Below are 22,138 nucleotides of genomic sequence, written 5' to 3'. Positions count from 1 at the left end.
TAAAGGATTTATTTGACATTATTTTTAAAATTATTATTAAAAAAATTATTTTTTAAAATATATTAATTAAAAAATAATTTAAAATTAAATTTAATTAATTTTAATTATAAAAATATTAAAATAATAAAATTATTTTTTAATTATTTTTTAATATTTAAAATAATATTTTTATTAAAAAATAATTTCGATTATCTAAACATAATGCTAAACAAGCATAGAGTATAAAATTTTAAAAAAATATATACATTATACCTGAAATATTTGAAAGTGAAATTATTTTAGGACTTATTTAGTATTATTATTGAAATTACTATTTAAAAAATTACTTTTTAAATATATTAATTTGAGAGTATTAAAAAATAATTTAAAATTAAATTTTATAAATTTTAATTATATTAATATTAAAATAATAAATAATTTTTCTCAATTTACTTCTTTTAATAATATTTAAAATAATATTTTTATTAAAAAAATAATTTTGATGCCCTAAACACAATGCAAAACAAATATGGTAAGAGTCTTAGGGATTGTTAAATTCAAAATAGGGGTTAACAATTCTTCCTAAATCTAATTCAATTCGACTCGCTCCAATCTTTTCTCGACTTTGATGCTGTGCAGAATGGAGATAGGGAAAACGTCTTCCCACCTCGAATTTCTATGACCCGTTTCAATAATAATATATTATTATTTTTATCTAAAAATAATTTATTTTTTTTATACTTTTATAAGAAATTAAAAAAATTAAGACTCAAATACAACATTTGCCATGAAAATAATATGTCTTTAATTGAATAAGTTAGATTATATTATATTTATATGTTTAAATATTATATTTTAATATATATATATATATATTATTAAGATTATGTTTAAAATTTATATTTTTAACTTATAATTTACTTTTAACAAATAAATTTATATTGTATAACAATATATTAAAATAAAAAGTAAAAATAAAAATCCCTAGAGGAAATCCACCCACCTCACTCCTTGATGAGAAAGTCCCGCCCCAACTCTAATCCCCTAAGGAACAAAGACGAGGGAGCAATCTTTGCCTTTGACACATGTTTTTTGAAGTTGATGATTTTATAATGCTGTCGGTAGGGGTGTGCAGTTTTCGATTTAAACCGAAAAATTGAACCGAACCGATTAATTCGATTCGGTTTTAAAATTTAATCGGTTTGATTCGGTTTATAATTTTGATAATTTCAGATTAATCGGTTCGGTTCGGTTATTTTCATAAAAAAATCAAAAAAAACGAACCGAATCGAAATTATTAATATATATAGGAAATAAAAAATCGAACCAAATTAAATCGAACCGAAACGAAATCAAAGAAAATCGAACCGAACCTTAAGATTTTTGAGTTTTGATTTCTAATTTTTTTTGTTTTTATGTTTTTATTATTTAGATTTAATGTTAAAAATATGAAATTTTATAAATTTTGGTTTGATCGGTTTAAAACCGAACCGAACAAATATTTATCAGTTCGATTCAGTTCGATTTTCTCTTATCAATCGATTCGGTTCGATTTTAAAATTTTTAATTTTTAATTTTCGGTTTTATCGGTTCGGTTCGGTTCGGAACCGAACCGACCGTTTGCACAGCCCTAGCTGTCGGTGTGTTGCAAAGCAACAAAGGCTTATTATTTTTTTTTTCTTAAAAAAAAAATCTTTTATTGGTGAATTATCATAGTCTATAATTCATATGAAATGAAAAACATGCTTAACAGTTTCCAGTTGTTGGGAATAAGAATATGAACCATACAATCTCAACATATAACAGTCATGAAGTATAGTTGTATGTGCGAATTATAAATACATTATTTAAAAATAATCTAAACGAATACACGTATTAAAATTTTAATAAATTTATAAATATGAGTATTTATCCAATTTTTTATTAATTAATTAATTGTTCAAATTAACTACATAAATTAATTTTTTGGAGCAACTGTATTGATAATAGCAATAACATCATAATACTATATAATTTTCCAATAATAAATAATCACCAAATCAACAACTAAAATCAATTTCACTTAAAAAATGATAATGTAATATCTAGTTAGGCATTATAGATGAAAAATGCCTGAAAATGCATTAAATACAAATAAAATGAAAAATTAATTATAATAAGAATTAAAATGGTTAAAAATATGAACTATGGAAATATGGTTTCTAGTGCAATTTAGCAAAATTTTGTGAAAAAGGCTATTTTATTCGTGTAAGTATGCTTCTACACCTTGTTTGGATAGATGAAAAAAAAGAAGAGAAAGGAAAATAATAAGGTAAAAATAAGTTTGAAGAGACATTTTCCTTTATTTGGATATAAGAAGAAAAATGAGGGAAAAAAAATTTATGGCATTTTCTTCTAGTTAAAGAAATCAAAAAGGAAAAATAACTTATCCTTTGCCATTTATTTTTTTTCATCCTTTATTTTTTACTTATACAAACACAAGGAGTGAAAATAAGGGATGAAAAAAAACATCCTTTTTTTATTTTCCTTTCTCTCCAATAATTTATCCAAACAGAATGTTAAAGTTATGACGTGGGATATGTTGTGAAAGACTTTTTATTTATTTAGTTTTTTTATAAATTTTATTTGAAAAATCATATTTATTGAAAAATAAATATGATTAATTTAAATATTAAAATATTTCCTTACATAATAAGAATATTTTTGTAATCTTTATAATTTAACTGACCTTCCCATCTTTCTTTTAAAAATATCAAGCCATTAAATAATAATTTATTGTAACATGGGCTTTTCGCGGCCCATAATTAATTATTGTAATACCAGTCGTAGGTCAATATTAAACAGGTTTGTTTAACTGTAGTTGGAGGAGGGGGGGGGGGTGTTGGGGTGTTGTGGAATGAGATACATTATAGAATTTAGTTCCTTATTGTTATCTTCTTTTGTTGAGCTCTAGAGGACAAAGCGGGTGCATTTCTGCATCTATCTTTGCTTCACTGAGCGAGAATGGCATCGAGAGAGAACTCCATTAGAACGGTTTTGAGCGTTGTATCTACCTTTGTCTTGCTCTCATCATGGATTGCTTACAACCCATTTCTGAGACCTTTAAAGCCGAATCTCGCATCTCCAAATTGGATTATATGTGAGCTCCACTTGTCTTTCAATTTGATGTCTGAAAAATGCTCAAGGTTCCTTCACTTGTTTGCCTCTGAAAATCTCATTCTCAAGAGATTACTCTCTTCCTCTTCCAATTTTAGGTACCATCTTATCTAGGCAACTCTTTGTCTCCTTGCATTTATCTACCTTCTGATCCAATGTTCAATTTTACTATGCATATGTGCGTGTGGATTAGAAACTATTGGTACTTGTTTAATGCTTCTTAAATTGAGATTTGATCTGGTTGAGAACAATATCTTTTAGGGGGTATTGATGGAAGTAGGTACTTCACATTCAATGTCAACTCTCCCACTTCTAGGTTTGGTTTATATGGTTGTGTGTTGTTATTGTGGAACATTGGTGGATCCACATTATAAATTTTTGACCTCTCTTTTTATTAAAATATTGTCTATATATTCATTTCTTAAAAATTTAATCATTGAACCATTTTTTTGATAAATGACTTATTTAAATCTAACTTATTTAAGATGCTCATTTGTATAACTTATTTAAATTTAGGGCCTAATGACTCCATAAATCTAAATATTTGCGACTTTGCATTTTAATCCAAATCTTTCAATTATGGATCAATTGATCGGACTTTGAATTTTTTGTTAAATTTTATCCAATTTTGAAATTGGGATTGGGGGGAGTGTGTCCCCTGCTTATGTGATATGACATCTGATATATTTTATTATTTATAGACGGGTCTCACATGATACATAGGATTAAACAAAAAAAATACATTAACCATAGTTAACAATTAACCCAAGGGTAATATTGTAAGATCACAATTAAATAAATCCTTAATTTAAAACTTCTCTTTACCAAATGAGAGTTGTTTAACATCATTGTCGACCTTCTTCTGCCAACATTACTATCTTTCCTCTATGTGTGCATTTCATGCGAAAGGATTGGACGACGATGGCTACTGATAGCGCTACTGGATCGACAGCTACTACTGCTCGAGTGTGTTGCCCTGTACACAATGAAGGTGTTGCATTGCTTACCTCTTTCACTCGCAATAATCCAGGAAGGAGGTTCTTCTGTTGTCCTCTAAGGAAGGTAACTATATATTATTTTTTAGTTGATAGTGATTTTGTTAGAAATATGTTAATGAGTTTGTAGTTTAACAGGCCAATAATTGCAATTTCTTCCTTTGATATGATGATGAACTTGTACCTGGTTCTAGAGAAAAGTGTGCCTTTGATGTTATCTTTGATAAAATAGATAGGCTACAAGCTGTAATTTCGAGTAAGGAGCAAAATAAGGTTAAGTTGGAAAGAAACTTAAAGGCTGCTAAGGCGGATTTGGTGAAGAAAAAAGATAAAGTGAGGAGATTGAAGGAAGACCGTTCATTGCTACATTCAAGGTTGCAGAAAATGCAAAATAAAAAATAGAGAATGGGGCTGCTATATGTTGCTTCAATGCTTATGATGTTTTTTATTATTATCAATGTCATAAAGGAGAAAGTTAGCAGCAAGTTATATCTTGCTTAAGCTATTATGTAATGAAAACTATGTTTATGGGTAATGAAAAATGTTATTTTGTAATGAAAATTATGTCTATGGTTAATAAAAATTTCTATTTATATATATACAGTGTGTTTGTGACAGGTTTACCATTAGAAGAGTAAACCATATCATACAAAGGTATATATTGCCCAAATGATGAAAAAGTATTCATATTAACTTGGTAAATTGTGCTAATATGTAACTTGCTCAATATGTAATCATAAGTAACGTGTCCACTATTCATGTTAATTAATTTACAAAGAACTAGTATAAATAATATATGGTTAATGGAACATCAATGATTCAATGAAATATATGATATATTCACGGAACCAAAAGCTATTTCATTACACTTTCATTACCAAGTCGACCAAAGGAAAACCAAATACTATTTAATTACAATCCATACACCTTTCCTATAGGTGTTTCATAACCAAAATAACTAAAAGTTGTGTAATTACATAAACAAGTTCCTGGTTGAAGATTCCTATAAGAAACAGTACCAAAACATATCCCAAAGTCAGTCACAATATTAGTCATAATAAGTCTTCCTTCAAGTTAGCATCATTTGCACTTTTGTTTCACTTTGCTGGTATATTTTGCAGTAGTCTTTAATCTTGTATGGGGAGCAGTATATTGTTCTGCTGTTGAGATTCATTTTGCTGAGATGAAGGCTCCAATGGTGCTTAAGATCCAATAGTCTGGGATGAAGGCTCTTGTAATGGTTGGCTATGAGTTTTTATTCTTCTAGCTGCCTTTGTAGTTGCTGATGGTCCATATACAACCTCAACTACCCTTTCTCCTGGCATTTGTGAATATTACATAGTATAAATATAATCTCATGTAATATTACAAATTAGATTATAAGCATATCATGTATGAAAAATTATGCATCTTTATCCTTGCATACACAAATCCTAAATTCTCTAAAATCATGACACCACATCTGCTTCTTGCCTAACATTAGAAGATTACCATGAAGTATTTGTTGGTTAATAAATTGCATAGTAAAAAATTTAAGTAAGAAAAATTAATCATTACCATTTTTCTCTCTTTTGCTTTATTTCTCCTTCACATTCTTAATTATTTTGCATGGTTGGAATTGTTGGCAAATTCTCACCAGATGGCATAGTGTTTTTAGTTGGCACCCTCCCATTAGATGGCACACTCCCACCAAATGGCAGGTTTTTAGTTGGCACACTCCCACCAAATGGCACACTTCCAGTTGATGGCTTGACTCTAATTAGGTTTTTCCTTGGTCTGCACCTCTTGTTCTATCAATTACATAAGCATATATTAATATAAGAACATCATAAAATGTTATATAACAGCATAAGAAAATAGCAGAATTCATATTACCTTTGGTGGCCTTTAAGTTACTGGTTTGTCTAGGTTTGGACAACCTCTTCTGTTGTGTCCAGTTACATGCAATATTGGCAAGTCATTTCCAGTCCAACTCTTCTTCAGTAGGGCCTTTCTTTCTATTCTTTTTAGGTCTACCAGGCATCCTCTTGTATTTAGGTGGTAGAATGGGTGTGTCTTGAACTTGGTGCCACATGTTAGAACCATTTAGTGGTTTCATAGAATGATTGTAAAATAGAAGGCAATTTTCTTTACTAAAATAAGGATCTACATATCTTTCTACCTCATGCTTCATGTAATAAATACAAGCAAGTGCATGTGACCAAAGGACACCAGACAAATCCCATGCTCTACATGTGCAAGATTTACTATCTAATTAAACCACAAATCCATCTTCATCTACTGACACCTGAAATATATTGCCTATTGCAGGTTTAACAATGTAGTATTTTGTTCCTAATTTAACATCCTCTATATTTTTTCGTATCCTAGGACAAATTGTATCTTCGCATTTAGTCATTGAAATATGTTTTGTAAATTGTCTCTCCATAAGACTAGTCTTATAACCTCTAACATGGATAAACAAGGTATGATTCTAGACTTACAAATATAAGAATTGAAAGTCTCAGCTAAATTACTTGTAATAACATCGCACTCTCGCTAGGTTTTAATAAATGCTTTGCAAAATACCTTTGGGTTTTGCTTCAAAAAATCTTCATATGCAAATGATGATATCTCCTTTAACTTCTCCACATGCTTATTGAATGCTTGAACATGTGTGGCATTGACAGCCTTCCAAAAAATTGATTTGAATTCTTGCCTCTTATGAATCTTCTTCTAGTTAGCATAGATATGCCTAGCATAATTTTTGTGCTATGCATTAAGTACCAGCTCTCTGATTGCCTTTGCTAGTCCCTATATTTTAATATTTGATAAAATGTTAGTAACTAAATTTTTAAAATAACATGAAAATGAGTAAAGTAAGAAAAAAGCTACGTTTTGTTGACCACTGACTAGTGTCAAACTAAGTCCATCAACTAAATTTAAATCCTTAAATAACCTTTTCAAAAACCACCTCCAACTATTCTCATTTTCACCTTTAACAATACACTAAGCTATTGGAAACATTTGATTGTTTCCATCTCTTGCCACTACACTTAGTAGTGCACCACCAATAGCTATTTTCAAAAAACAACCATCCAAGCATATACAAGGCCTCCAGCCCTCCAAGTAACCTTTCTTTAAACAACTGAATCCTACATAAAACCTTTTAAAACTGGTTTTCCATTTGGCCTAGATGCATCAGTAAGCAACTCAAACTTCCCTTCTCTGTCAACTTTTCCTAACTCAGCTTTGTAAAATCTCAACTTTGCATAATGTTCCTCAAAACTGCCTCTTAGTATTTTCCTTAATTTGGTTCTTACTCTATAATAGACCCATTTTGTCACACCTTACCCCTCCGTAAGGCATAACATGATCCCGTAGAATACTTAATGAACTACCGAACTTCACCTACCGATAACTCATTAAGTACCCTACAAGGGATTTTAAAATAATTTTCTTACATTTTGGAAGTGGTGAGCATTTTGATAAGAATTTAAAATCATTTATTCAAGTTTAAATACTAATAAAATTTTTGTCCATTTTAATTTTACCGTAAATTTTATAAAAATTTTGACAGAGTTCCCTCTGTATTTTGAGAAACCAGTTCTTCAAAGACCTAAGAAAAACACTCCCAAAAATGTTTCACAACTCCCAACCTCCAATAATTCACGATTCAACTCAAATCAATTCATTCCAAAACAGTTCCACAATCCAAATCAAATTTGTCAACTCAGAATATTTAATAATTCCATTCACAAAACATAAAGCAGGAAATTCATATGTACAAATATTAAATTTACAGAAGAAAATCCAAAATAATATTATTACAATTTATTTACAACTGCTCAATTTACATTGATACTTATGACATTACAGTATTTACATCAAAATAACCATAAGGGTATAAAACAATACCCGTACAAAAGGGATCAAGAAGTTCTTGTCAATCCCGCAACTCACTCTACTGCTTTCTCCTTGTTCTTATCTGCGACAATAAATTAAACTATCGCTGAGTATAAACATACTCAGTGGTGCACAATAAAAATTTAAAATGCGATACATAAATTATTTATTGATGAAATATAATTTGAATACTTCACAATCACATTTCACAAATATCAAAGCTCATAACAACTCATTTTGTCAAATAATATATTAAACACTGTTTAGTCAAACAATTTCATAAACACAGTGTTGCCAAAATCATACACAGCTTAAGCCATGACACAAAATTTTCAATCAATGCCGTGTTGTACACCACGACAAAGCAATCTACAATCCCATTAATCGAAATCAATGGGGGAGGTGGCTAGCTAGCTAATGAGTACTCATCCGATCTACAACCTCAACTGGCAAGCCAGAGAGGGAGGAAAATAAACAATCTCAACCCCATAAATGGAGGAGGAATAATAAGTGACTGTCATGCTAAGTGTGAATCAAAAATCCATTTCAAACATTTCATTCAAATATTGCGTACAAAAATCAAATCAATTTCCAAAGTTACAATTTGATCACAAGGTGGCAACACAAAAGTTCATAAATTCATAATGCATACTAAATCAATTTTTCAAGGATAAAATGCTTAAATAGGGTTTATTGTGCACAAACCTCAAGCGAGTCGTCCCTTAGCCTCGACTCGGTTCCTCGGGTTCCTTTCCAATATTCTTTTCAACTGAAACACACAATTTTACAATATTTCAGTACTAGAACTTAACATAAATCCAAAATAAATTTAGCTTCACAATTACCTAGCTCTAACGTGCTAAATTCAACGTTCTTTAAATTTTGTGTTTCGGATTACTATTCACTGCACTATTCAAGTCAAATAGTTGACTTTCTAAGGCTTAATAGGTATGGGAACTCCAACTTCACCCAAATACCACATTTTGATCATTAAACTTGTTGGTTTTGGTCATTTTCTCAAAGCTTAGGTCATTTTGGCAAAATTGCCAATTTTTAGTTTTGGTACTCCGAAGTTACACTGTTCCATTGGTCAATCTACTGTTGGAATTTGGCAAAACTTCCTTCATAGAAAATGTTCCTTATTGTCTTAAGTGTATTCTCATTTTTGGATCACCTCAATCGGAGTTTTGTAGCTCAAGTCATGATCAAAATAAATTTACTGTTCACGTGCACTGTTCATATTGGTATCTTGGGTTCTGGCAGATTTTGATCCAATTTCAGTCAGTAATTTGATCAAGTTAAGTTCATAATTTGGTCTAACTTTCTTCATATGAAATGTTCTACTATGTTTTAGGTTTCCATCGGTTCAAGAATCGCCTAAATCCGAGTTTCCTAGAGAGAGTTATAGCCATCCAAACATTACTGCTCACCTGAAAATCTGCAGAGTTGCAGGTTTGGTAACTCAACTTTGCTCAATAATTTGAATGGGTTAATGGCATAATTTAGGATGTTCTTCATGAAAGTTTTAGATCTATATCTCCTCTAACCTCTGGCCAAATTTCAGGTCAATTTGACCTGTCTAACTCGAGTTATGACCAAATGAACAGTTATTGTTCATTTGGTCAGTTTGGTGCAGTGGCAGCCTGCTCTCATTTCACTTTGGTCAATTGTTTCACCAAGTTTTATTCAGTTTTTGGCCATGGTTCCTTAATGAAAATTGTGCTATTTTATGTCTATTTTCATCCCCAATTGGTGGCATATCAATTGGACTTGTAAAATTTGAGTTTTGGTCCTTCAAAGTGGGTTTGGTCATGCTACCAGCAGCATGACCATTTACCTCCGAATTTAACTTAGTTTCCTATCATTCCCACACAAGTTATTTGGTCATAATTGACCATTATTTCACTTCACAATAGGTCCAACATGCCATTTATGCATTTTTCCAAAATTTGGTTCACAAACCCTAGCATTCAAAACCCTAACTCATCAATTTCACTACTTTGTTGCAACTAATCACACTTAATGGTTTTAATACTAATCATTCAACTAAGGAAGGTTTCTAAACTCATTCAAATGTATCATATTCATGCAAATCACACTCCTCTCAAGCTGCCCGAAAATTCAGTTTGGTTCTTCCCCCATTTTTATTTCATTTAAATCAAGTTCTAAGCTCATTTCAACCACTAGTTATGCATGTAAATGGAAAAATAAGGAGTTTGATATGCTAACCTCACTTAAAGCTTCAAATCACTATCTTTAACTCCTCTTTCTTCTTGAAATCCTCTTCTCAAGTTGAGATCACAAGTTCTAGTGAGGTATTTAAGGGAGTTATTAAGGTTGGGTAAGGAAAAATTAAGCTTAGTGTAAGCTTAAAGAAAAAGCTCTCATGGAGGACTTATGGAGGAAAGTGGGGCGGCACAATGAAGGGAGAAGATGAAGAATTTTTTTCTAATTTTTTTTCTTTTATTTCCTTTTATTTATTTTGCTTTGGAAGACCATAAATTCCAATTTAATAATTCACTTAATTAATTTGTTGATGACATCATTCATGATGTCATCAACTTTGACTTTTCCATTTTTTTTTTCTATTTATTTTTTTCTATTAGTTCTTTAATTTAATTCCCGATTTCGAAATTTTCTTTTCTCCAATTTTATTGGACAGTTAGGTCAGGAGTCAGCTCTTGGGGTCAATTGACCAAATTGCCCTTCGCCGGTTCATCCCAGTTTGCAAATAATCCAATATTTCTTCCAGCTCCCTGACCTAATTATTTGACTGGCTTAACAGTTCTTTTTCATGATTTTCTCTTTTCCACTGTGTCTATAAGGGTCTTAAGGACCGCAACGTCACTTTTTATGGTTCGAAATTTGAGTTTAAAATGACTTCGCAGTCGTTCCCGAGGAGGTCACTCATCACTGTGACTCTCGGCTCGTTTAACCTCTTATGTTCTGTTTTTCTTATTTATAGTTAACTAATTAAACATTACTAATTATTTATGTTTATGGCTTCTCAAATTGTCTTAAGTGTGGCCCTAATCCCATTAATTGTCCGAACCGACACCGGTCACCGGAACAGTGAAATATACCAGGCTATGCAACGGGGGTGTTACAATTCTCCCCCCCTTAAATAAATTTCGTCTCGAAATTTTTACCTGGTATCAATCTCTGAACAGCTGTGGGTGTTGTCTCCTCATGTCCTCCTCTCATTTCCAAGTAGCCTCTTGGCCCGAATGATGGTTCCATAACACTTTTACCAACGGTATCTGCTTATTCCGTAGCTGCTTCACCTCATAAGTCAGAATCTTTATGGGTTCTTCTTCATATGTGAGGTCTGGATTCACTTCTATTTCTTCTACTGGTAGTACATGAGATGGGTCTGATCGGTACCTCCTCAACATAGACACATGGAAGACATTATGTATCTTCTCCATCTCTGGAGGTAGTGCCAACCGATATGCCAAAGGACCCACTCTTTCCAGAACCTCATATGGCCCGATAAAACGAGGACTTAGTTTCCCCTTTTTGCCGAATCTCATAATCCTCTTCCAAGGAGAAACCTTGAGGAAAACTTTCTCACCCACTGCATACTCAATATCCCTCCTTTTCAAATCAACATAGGACTTTTGACGGTCTGATGCAGTTTTAAGTCGGTCTCTGATTACCCTGATTTTCTCTTCAGTCTGTTGAACAATTTTGGGTCCAATCATTTTTCTTTCACCCACATCATCCCAACATAACGGGGTTCTACATTTCCTACCATACAAAGCTTCATATAGAGGCATCCCAATGCTTGATTGGTAGCTATTGTTGTAAGCAAACTCAATCAAAGGCAAGTGTGTATCCCAACTACCCTCAAACTCAATCACACAAGCCCGTAGCATGTCCTCCAAGATCTGAATTACCCTCTCAGACTGGCCATCTGTCTGTGGGTGGAATGCAGTACTGAAGTTCAATCTAGTTCCTAGGGCTCTCTGAAGACTACCCCAGAATCTAGAAGTGAACCTAGGATCTCTGTCTGATACAATGGATACTAGCACTCCATGCAGTCTCACAATCTTATCGATGTACAATCTGACCAATCTGTCCAAACTGTAGTCCATTCGGACTGGCAGAAAATGAGCAGACTTAGTCAGTCTGTCGACAATAACCCATACTGCATCATGACTCTTCTGTGTCCTCGGAAGTCCCACTACAAAATCCATCGTTATTCTCTCCCATTTCCATTCTGGCACTGGTAGTGGATGTAACAACCCAGTTGGTACTTGATGCTCTGCCTTTACTTGCTAACAAGTTAGGCATTTTGACACAAACTCTGCCACATCTCTCTTCATACCCATCCACCAGTAATGCTCCTTTAGCCCTCTATACATTTTTATACCACTAGGGTGCATAGCAAAAGGAGACTCATGTGCTTCCTTCAAAATGATTTGCCTCAATTCAACATCATTAGGAACACACATTCTGCCCTGGTATAGCAGTAAACCATCATCTCTGATTGAGAACTCTGGTTTCTTGTCCTGCCGGACTTCTTCCAACAGCTTCTGATACCTTTCATCATTCTGAGCAGCTATTCTGATCTGATCAATCAACACTGGCTGTACATGCCATGCAACTGTTGCCTGCCCATCATCATTAATCTCTAAGCTGGCATGTAATAACCTCAACTCATGTACCAAAGACAAAGGAGTAACCCGTAGACTTGCCATAGTCTTGCGACTTAGGGCGTCAGCCACAACATTAGCTTTCCCTGGCTGATAGTCTATTAGACAATCATAGTCTTTTATCAACTCTACCATCTCCTCTGTCTCAAATTCAACTCTTTCTGGGTACCCAAATACTTCAAACTCTTATGATCTGTGTAGATGTAACATTTCTCCCCATACAAATAATGTCTCCAGATCTTAAGAGCAAACACAATGGCTGCAAGCTCCAAATCATGTGTCGGATAATTCCTCTCATGCGGTTTTAGCTGGCGTGATGCATAGGCAATGACATTTCGATCTTGCATCAACACACAACCTAACCCGTTGTGAGAAGCATCATCAGAATCAGATATTCTTTACCCGGTGTGGGTAAAGTCAGGACTGGAGCCTCTGTCAAACATCTTTTCAATTCATCAAAACTCTGTTGGCATTTATCCGTCCACTGGAATTTTACATCTTTTCTAAGCAGCTTAGTCAATGGAGATGCCAACATGGAGAATCCCTTCACAAATCTACGGTAGTATCCAGCTAAACCCAGAAAACTGCGAATTTCTGTGACATTTCTGGGTGGCCTCCAATTAAGGACAGCTTCAATCTTACTTGGATCTACCTTAATGCCCTCTTCTGATACTACATGCCCCAAGAAAGATATTTCCTTCAGCCAAAATTCACACTTCGATAATTTGGCATATAGCTGTTTCTCTCTCAAAGTCTGCAGTACAATCCGCAGATGTCTATCATGCTCTTCTGCATCCCTCGAATAGACCAATATATCATCTATGAATACTACAACAAACTGGTCGAGGTATGGTATGAAGATAGTGTTTATCAGATCCATAAAAGCAGCCGAAGCATTAGTTAACCCGAATGGCATAACCAAAAACTCATAATGGCCATAGCGGGTTCTGAAGGCAGTTTTAGAAATACTCTGCTCTTGTATTTTCAACTGATAATAACCTGATCTCAGGTCTATTTTGGATAACACAGCTGCACCTCTCAACTGATCAAATAAGTCGTCAATGCGGAGCAATGGATATCTATTCTTTATTGTCACCTTATTCAACTGCCGATAATCAATACACAAACGAAGAGTGCCATCTTTCTTCTTTACAAATAACACTGGCGCACCCCAAGGTGACACACTAGGGCGGATGAAGCCCTTATCAAGCAACTCTTGCAATTGTACTTTCAATTCTTTTAGTTCTGCAGGTGCCATTCTGTATGGTGTTATGGAGATTGGGTCCACATCAGGCATAAAATCAATCTCAAACTGCACCTCTCTTTCTGGACGTAATCCTGGCAATTCATCAGGAAACACATCCGGAAAGTCACATACAGTAGGGATGTCCCTTAGTGCTGGACTCCCCACTTGGGTGTCTATCACATGTGCCAAATACATCTCACACCCTTTCCTAATCATTTTTCTGGCCAGTGCAGCTGAAATGATGTTTGATGGCAGTAAATGCCTCTCCCCGTGTATTACCACATCACCGTATAAAGGGAGACCAAAAGTGACTGTCTTGATCTCCATACCAATCATGGCATGATGCAGCTAACCAATCCATGCCCAAGATAATGTCATAATCTCAAGGGCATTTCAATTAAATCAGATAGAAAAGTATGTCCTTGGATCACCAAAGGACAGTCCTATATAGCCTATTTACCCGACTCCCTGCCTAATGTACTAGTTACTAGCACATCATAGTCCATTGGTACACACTGAATAGCAGTAGAGCACATCACACTAGCACTAACATATGAATGTGTGGAGCCAGGATCAAATAACACATACACATCTTGGTCAAGGATGGAGAAAATACCAGCTACAACATCTGATGTTTCAGCCTCTTCCCTCTGACGCATGGTATATACTCTGACTGGTGCGCCACTAGGTACTGGCTGGTTAACAGCGCTTTGACTTCGGTGTTACGGGACCCTCTGCCTCTGCCTCTAGCAGCTGACTGTGACCCTCTGGGTGCAGAGATTTGAGTTGATTCTTCAGGTGTGACAAAAGATCCAGACCGGCGCGAACTAGTGCAATCCTTAGCGAAATGTCCGCTTCCTCCACAATTAAAGCATGCACCAGTAGCCTTGAAACAAACCCCACCATGAGTTCTACCACACGTTTCACACTGCCAGACCGATAGAGATCCTCGAGAAGCTTGTTGGGTCGGCTGATCAGACCGAGGTGGTCTTTGGCCAGAAAATCTGCCTCTGCCTCTACGGAAGCTAGATCCCCCAAACTGTTTCCTCTTGCAGAACCACTTTCAGATGCTTGTCCAGTAGTCTTTTCAGTCTTCTCTTGTGTATCCTTCTTCACTGCCCCTTCAGATTCTATCCTTTCCAATTCCAGGGCCTGTGAGATCAATTCAGCAAAATTCTAATGTCTGAAACCCACTACTTGCATTCTCAGACTTGGCCTTAATCCGGACTCAAACCTCTTGCATCTATCTCTGGGGGTGGAGACTAAGCTTCCAGCATAGTGGCTTAGCCTTGAGAAATCTCTCTCATATTCTGCTACAGTTCGGTTCCCTTGTTTCAAACTCAAAAATTCTTGCAACTTCATATCCACATATGCATCGGGAACCCATTTCGCTGAACTCCCTCAAAAGTCTGTCCATGTCGACAGGTGGCTCAACCAGGCTGTGGGGGATGGTCTTCCACCATTCAAACGCATCCCCTTGCAACAAGGAAACAGAATACTCAAACTTCAATTCCTCTGTACACTGTAGCTTCCTGAAAACTCGTTCCATTCTTTCCAACCACTGTTCTGCCTCCAGTGGATCCACAGTGCCTTTAAACTCAGTGGCTCCAAATTTCATCAATTTTTCATACTGCCGAGCTGAGGGCTGTGGTTGGGCTATAGGTATTGGCATCTGAGCTTGGGGTGGCACATTACCCTCCATTTGCTGGAAGAAGGCAGCCATCTGCTGCATAAATTGAGCAGAAATCGCGGTCTTTGGAGCAGAGCTGGAGTGGCTGACCCACTCACATTCTGGAGTGCTGGGGCTTCCTCTTGAACCTCAGCCTCAACAGCTTGTTCTTCGAAATGATCTCCTCCTTCCATTCCGTTTTCTCAAATTTTCTACTTCCTGAGATTAAACACAAGGAGGTTGACCTCCGTTAGTGCATATTCATGATGTAAATATGTCATATGTATCAATTAAAGACACTTGAGCAGTTGTACTTATCAAAGAAATATTCACATACATAGTCAAAATTTATTGCAAAACCATGCTCTGATACCACTAAAACATGTCACACCTTACCCCTCCGTAAGGCATAACATGATCCCGTAGAATACTTAATGAACTACCGAACTTCACCTACCGATAACTCATTAAGTACCCTACAAGGGATTTTAAAACAATTTTCTTACATTTTGGAAGTGGTGAGCATTTTGATAAGAATTTAAAATCATTTATTCAAGTTTAAATACTAATAAAATTTTTGTCCATTTTAATTTTGCCGCAAATTTTATAAAAATTTTGACAGAGTTCCCCCTGTATTTTGAGAAACCAGTTCTTCAAAGACCTAAGAAAAACACTCCCAAAAATGTTTCACAACTCCCAACCTCCAATAATTCACAATTCAACTCAAATCAATTCATTCCAAAACAGTTCCACAATCCAAATCAAATTTGTCAACTCAGAATATTTAATAATTCCATTCACAAAACATAAAGCAGGAAATTCATATGTACAAATATTAAATTTACAGAAGAAAATCCAAAATAATATTATTATAATTTATTTACAACTGCTCAATTTACATTGATACTTATGACATTACAGTATTTACATCAAAATAACCATAAGGGTATAAAACAATACCCGTACAAAAGGGATCAAGAAGTTCTTGTCAATCCATGACTCACTCTCGCTTTCTCCTTGCTCTTATCTCATGATAAGAATTAAACTATCGCTGAGTATAAACATACTCAGTGGTGCACAATAAAAATTTAAAATGCGATACATAAATCATTTATTGATGAAATATAATTTGAATACTTCACAATCACATTTCACAAATATCAAAGCTCATAACAACTCATTTTGTCAAATAATATATTAAACACAGTTTAGTCAAACAATTTCATAAACACAGTGTTGCCAAAATCATACACAGCTTAAGCCATGACACAAAATTTCCGATCAATGCCGTGTTGTACACCACGACAAAGCAATCTACAACCCCAGTAATCGAAATCAATGGGGGAGGTGGCTAGCTAGCTAATGAGTACTCATCCGATCTACAACCTCAACTGGCAAGCCAGAGATGGAGGAAAATAAACGATCTCAACCCCATAAATGGAGGAGGAATAATAAGTAACTGTCATGCTAAGTGTGAATCAAAAATCCATTTCAAACATTTCATTCAAATATTGCGTACAAAAATCAAATCAATTTCCAAAGTTACAATTTGATCACAAGGTGGCAACACAAAAGTTCATAAATTCATAATGCGTACTAAATCAATTTTTCAAGGATAAAATGCTTAAATAGGGTTTATTGTGCACAAACCTCAAGCGAGTCGTCCCTTAGTCTCGACTCGGTTCCTCGGGTTCCTTCCCGATATTCTTTTCAACTGAAACACACAATTTTACAATGTTTCAGTACTAGAACTTAACATAAATCCAAAATAAATTTAGCTTCACAATTACCTAGCTCTAATGTGCTAAATTCAACGTTCTTTAAATTTTGTGTTTCGGGTTACTATTCACTGCACTATTCACTGCACTATTGAAGTCAAATAGTTGTCTTTCTAAGGCTTAATAGGTATGGGAACTCCAACTTCACCCACATACCACATTTTGATCATTAAACTTGTTGGTTTTGGTCATTTTCTCAAAGCTTAGGTCATTTTGGCAAAATTGCCAATTTTTAGTTTTGGTGCTCCGAAGTTGCACTGTTCCATTGGTCAATCTACTGTTGGAATTTGGCAAAACTTCCTTCATAGAAAATGTTCCTTATTGTCTTAAGTGTATTCTCATTTTTGGATCACCTCAATCGGAGTTTTGTAGCTCAAGTCATGGTCAAAATAAATTTCATCGCTCACGCAATCGCTCATACTGGTATCTTGGGTTCTGGCAGATTTTGATCCAACTTTAGTCAGTAATTTGATCAAGTTAAGCTCATAATTTGGTCTAACTTTCTTCATATGAAATGTTCTACTATGTCTTAGGCTTCCATCGGTTCAAGAATCGCCTAAATCCAAGTTTCCTAGAGAGAGTTATAGCCATCCAAACATTACTGCTCACCTGAAAATCTGCAGAGTTGCAAGTTTGGTAACTCAACTTTGCTCAATAATTTGAATGGGTTAATGGCATAATTTGGGGTGATGTTCTTCATGAAAGTTTTAGATCTATATCTCCTCTAACCTCTGGCAAAATTTCAGGTCAATTTGACCTGTCTAACTCGAGTTATGACCAAATGAACAGTTATTTCATTTGGTCAGTTTGGTGTAGTGGCAGCCTGCTCTCATTTCACTTTGGTCAATTGTTTCACCAAGTTTTATTCAGTTTTTGGCCATGGTTCCCTAATGAAAATTGTGCTATTTTATGTCTATTTTCATCCCCAATTGGTGGCATATCAATTGGACTTGTAAAATTTGATTTTTGGTCCTTCAAAGTGGGTTTGGTCATGCTGCCAACAGCATGACCATTTACCTCCAAATTTAACTTAGTTTCCTATCATTCCCACACAAGTTATTTGGTCATAATTGACCATTATTTCACTTCACAATAGGTCCAACATGCCATTTATGCATTTTTCCAAAATTTGGTTCACAAACCCTAGCATTCAAAACCCTAACTCATCAATTTCACTACTTTGTTGCAACTAATCACACTTAATGGTTTTAATACTAATCATTCAACTAAGGAAGGTTTCTAAACTCATTCAAATGTATCATATTCATGCAAATCACACTCCTCTCAAGCTGTCAGAAAATTCAGTTTGGTTCTTCCCCCATTTTTATTTCATTTAAATCAAGTTCTAAGCTCATTTCAACCACTAGTTATGCATGTAAATGGAAAAATAAGGAGTTTGATATGCTAACCTCACTTAAAGCTTCAAATCACTATCTTTAACTCCTCTTTCTTCTTGAAATCCTCTTCTCAAGTTGAGATCACGAGTTCTAGTGAGGTATTTAAGGGAGTTATTAAGGTTGGGTAAGGAAAAATTAAGCTTAGTGTAAGCTTAAAGAAAAAGCTCTCATGGAGGACTTATGGAGGAAAGTGGGGCGGCACAATGAAGGGAGAAGATGAAGAATTTTTTTCTAATTTTTTTTCTTTTATTTCCTTTTATTTATTTTGCTTTGGAAGACCATAAATTCCAATTTAATAATTCACTTAATTAATTTGTTTATGACATCATTCATGATGTCATCAACTTTGACTTTTCCATCTTTTTCTTTTTTTTTTTCTATTTATTTTTTTTCTATTAGTTCTTTAATTTAATTCCCGATTCTGAAATTTTCTTTTCTCCGATTTTATTGGACAGTTAGGTCAGGAGTCAGCTCTTGGGGTCAATTGACTAAATTGCCCGTCGTCGGTTCATCCCGGTTTGTAAATAATCCAATATTTCTTCCGGCTCCCTGACCTAATTATTTGACTGGCTTAACAGTTCTTTTTCATGATTTTCTCTTTTCCAATGTGTCTATAAGGGTCTTAAGGACCGCAGCGTCACTTTTTACGGTTCGAAATTTGAGTTTAAAACGACTTCGCAGTCGTTCCCGAGGAGGTCACTCATCACTGTGACTCTCGACTCGTTTAACCTCTTATGTTCTGTTTTTCTTATTTATAGTTAACTAATTAAACATTACTAATTATTTGTGTTTATGGCTTCTCAAATTGTCTTAAGTGTGGCCCTAATCCCATTAATTGTCCGGACCGACACCGGTCACCGGAACAGTGAAATATACCAGGCTATGCAACGGGGGTGTTACACATTTGGATACCCTCAATACCTTTCTTGCAAATCACTTACCATTTCATCAACTCTATAATCTGGGTTTCTTCTAAATTTATGCAACAACTCCTTTTAAATCTAGTTTGATGTTGTCTGCCTATTAGATAAGCTCCTGTAACACTTACGTACCCCATTATATCTCTTAACTTGATAGGTCCTTTCACCTATCTTTTTAGTAGCATATATAATCCATGGGCACCTTTCTTCACATCTAACTTCTATCCTTAACTCACATGTTCTTTTCCAACCTATATTATACTAATTACATATTCCATACTTTTACACATAGGCCTTGAATTGTTGTCAATTCTCAAAAAGCATTCTTATAACAAACTCAAGTGAAGTGTGATCACAGCTTGGATTGTACACAATTTGCCCCTTCCTTTTCTTCTTGCTGGAGTCACCTAAATCATTCTCATCGCTTGTATAAGGAGTTTTAAACCCCTTATCATCAAATTCTTCATACTCATTGAAATTTTCAGTTTCAACACACTTATCATAAGCAGGATTCACGTTTTTAGTACTATTAGGATGTGAACTGCCTAACACATCATCAATTGACTCAGCATTTATTCCATCACTGACTAGTGTTTCCTTGAATTGCTTCCTATTTTTCAAAGCTATTAGAAATTCCTCATCCTTTGTCTCATATTCATTAACTAAACTCTCATCAATTGAGTTTTCTTCTTCACTATTAATTATTGATTGAAAGTCCTCATCATCTGTGTCATTACTGCTTTCATTGAACATAAGAGCATTGTTTAGTGGCATTTCTATTTGCATTTGGCAATTAGGCTCAACAATTACTCCACTCCCATGATTGATAACTTTCCTACTACTAGAACCATAGTGTAGGCCATAAAATTCATTATTATTTCTCTCTAGGTAATTTGTAATAGTATTTGAACTCTCCCCTTTGTCATCTGTGAACTCAATAAAAATTTTAAGAAAACCAAATTCATTTCCTTCCTCCCACATCTTTCTAACTTCAGTATCATTACAAACAAGTGTTTGAAAGTCCCATGACTCCCTAGGTTTAAAATATCCTATGTTACAAACCTCACTATACCCATCATCCATGCACTTATTAGCAATATCCATATAACCCATCTCATGTTACTCATCACAAACCAATTAATATGTATATCAATTTTAATTATGCTATAATAAGCAAAAACCCTAACATTACGATAATAACAATAACTTTTGCATGCAAATAGTGACCATGTAATATACGTTTGCATTCATATCATTGAAATCAATATCAATAACAAATAAAATTGATTAACTATTGTCATCAATTATCATACTCAATATTAAATTTCAATTATGTCAGATGTGCTTGTGTTTGGGTAACAGATGAAGTACCTCTTTTTCTTTTTGTTCAAAAGTTCCCTCCAATCACCAAGATGTTTCGTAATTGTGCCTTACAAAGGTCAGGACCACTTTCCTTTTCCTCTATATCACTGTCGTGTGGACCCGCTTCGCACGACACCTCGAGTTAATACTGACAATGCAAACTCCATATTCTAGCTTCTGCTTAGCTCGGTCCATCATGTCTGTTAGCTCCCAACATAGATTCCTTCATACTTACTGGCGTTGCCCCTTACCCCTCTCTCTCTCTTTTGATTTCTCTCTTTCTCTCTTGTTCGTTAAAGAAAAAATGATGGGGATTTAGGGATTTCACATTTCATTTCTGCACACATGATTTGGGGATTAGTAAATAAACTTTCTTATTTGTTTTATTTGTGTTAACTCAAGTTGGATTTATCTACTCTAGTTTAGTTAAGCTAGTTAACTCACCCATTCTAACCATGGTTATTGTCAACTAATCCTATGTGTCAACTAATTTCAACACTTTATAATTAAAAAAAAGCCACATTAGATGCCACATAAGCAGGAGACATACTCCCCCCAATCCCAATTTTAAAATTGGATAAAATTTAACTAAAAATTCAAAATCCGGTCAATTGATCTAAAATTGAAAAATTTGAATTGAAATGTCAAAATTCGTAAATTTTTGGGTTTATGATGCCATTAGGCCTAAATTTAGTAGTTCTTCTTTTTATATAAAAATATTGCTTAAATTGACTTAATTTTATCCTACTAAATTTTTAAATATTAAAATTTTAAATTGACCTATCAAAAATTCAATTATTGGACTCTCTTTTTTATTAATATAAAAATAAATTACTTATTTATATGACTTGCTTGACTTTTGTAGCTTTTCTTTTTACATAAAAATATTGGTCAAATTGACTTAATTTTATTCTACTAATTTTTTAAATATTAAAGTCTTAATACTTAAAAATCAATTTAAAAATTTTATTTTTAATATGCATATTTTTCATATATTAACTCCAAAAAATTTTTTTTTTTAATCCGCCACGTGGAATGTTGCGAGTTTGTAGCTTCAAGTGAGTGCTTACGTTGGTAATTTGTATTGGATAAG

At 34.2% G+C, this 22,138-nt stretch overlaps 1 protein-coding gene and 1 long non-coding RNA gene across 2 annotated transcripts; one reads left to right on the top strand and one right to left on the bottom strand.

Annotated features, from left to right (window-relative positions):
- The first annotated feature begins 2,872 nt into the window (after positions 1-2,872).
- LOC110664729 (uncharacterized) lies at positions 2,873-4,723 on the top strand. The gene is made up of 3 exons (XR_002496715.2): positions 2,873-3,233; positions 4,045-4,197; positions 4,269-4,723. It is a non-coding gene; the product is annotated as an uncharacterized LOC110664729 (long non-coding RNA).
- A 15,266-nt stretch (positions 4,724-19,989) lies between these two features.
- LOC110664693 (uncharacterized) lies at positions 19,990-20,796 on the bottom strand. The gene has a single exon (XM_021824457.2). The coding sequence runs from the start codon at positions 20,794-20,796 to the stop codon at positions 19,990-19,992; it is 807 nt and encodes a 268-aa protein (XP_021680149.2).
- Between the last annotated feature and the right edge of the window lie 1,342 nt (positions 20,797-22,138).

Source organism: Hevea brasiliensis, chromosome 4 (assembly GCF_030052815.1).
Source record: "Hevea brasiliensis isolate MT/VB/25A 57/8 chromosome 4, ASM3005281v1, whole genome shotgun sequence".
NCBI lineage: Eukaryota > Viridiplantae > Streptophyta > Magnoliopsida > Malpighiales > Euphorbiaceae > Hevea > Hevea brasiliensis.
Note: the sequence above shows the minus strand (reverse complement) of the source record. Positions and strands in the feature narration are given on the sequence as shown.

Bases quoted from the DNA above. Each gene is read 5' to 3' on its own strand.
- LOC110664693 (XM_021824457.2), bottom strand. From the start codon at position 20,796: ATGGGTTATATGGATATTGCTAATAAGTGCATGGATGATGGGTATAGT.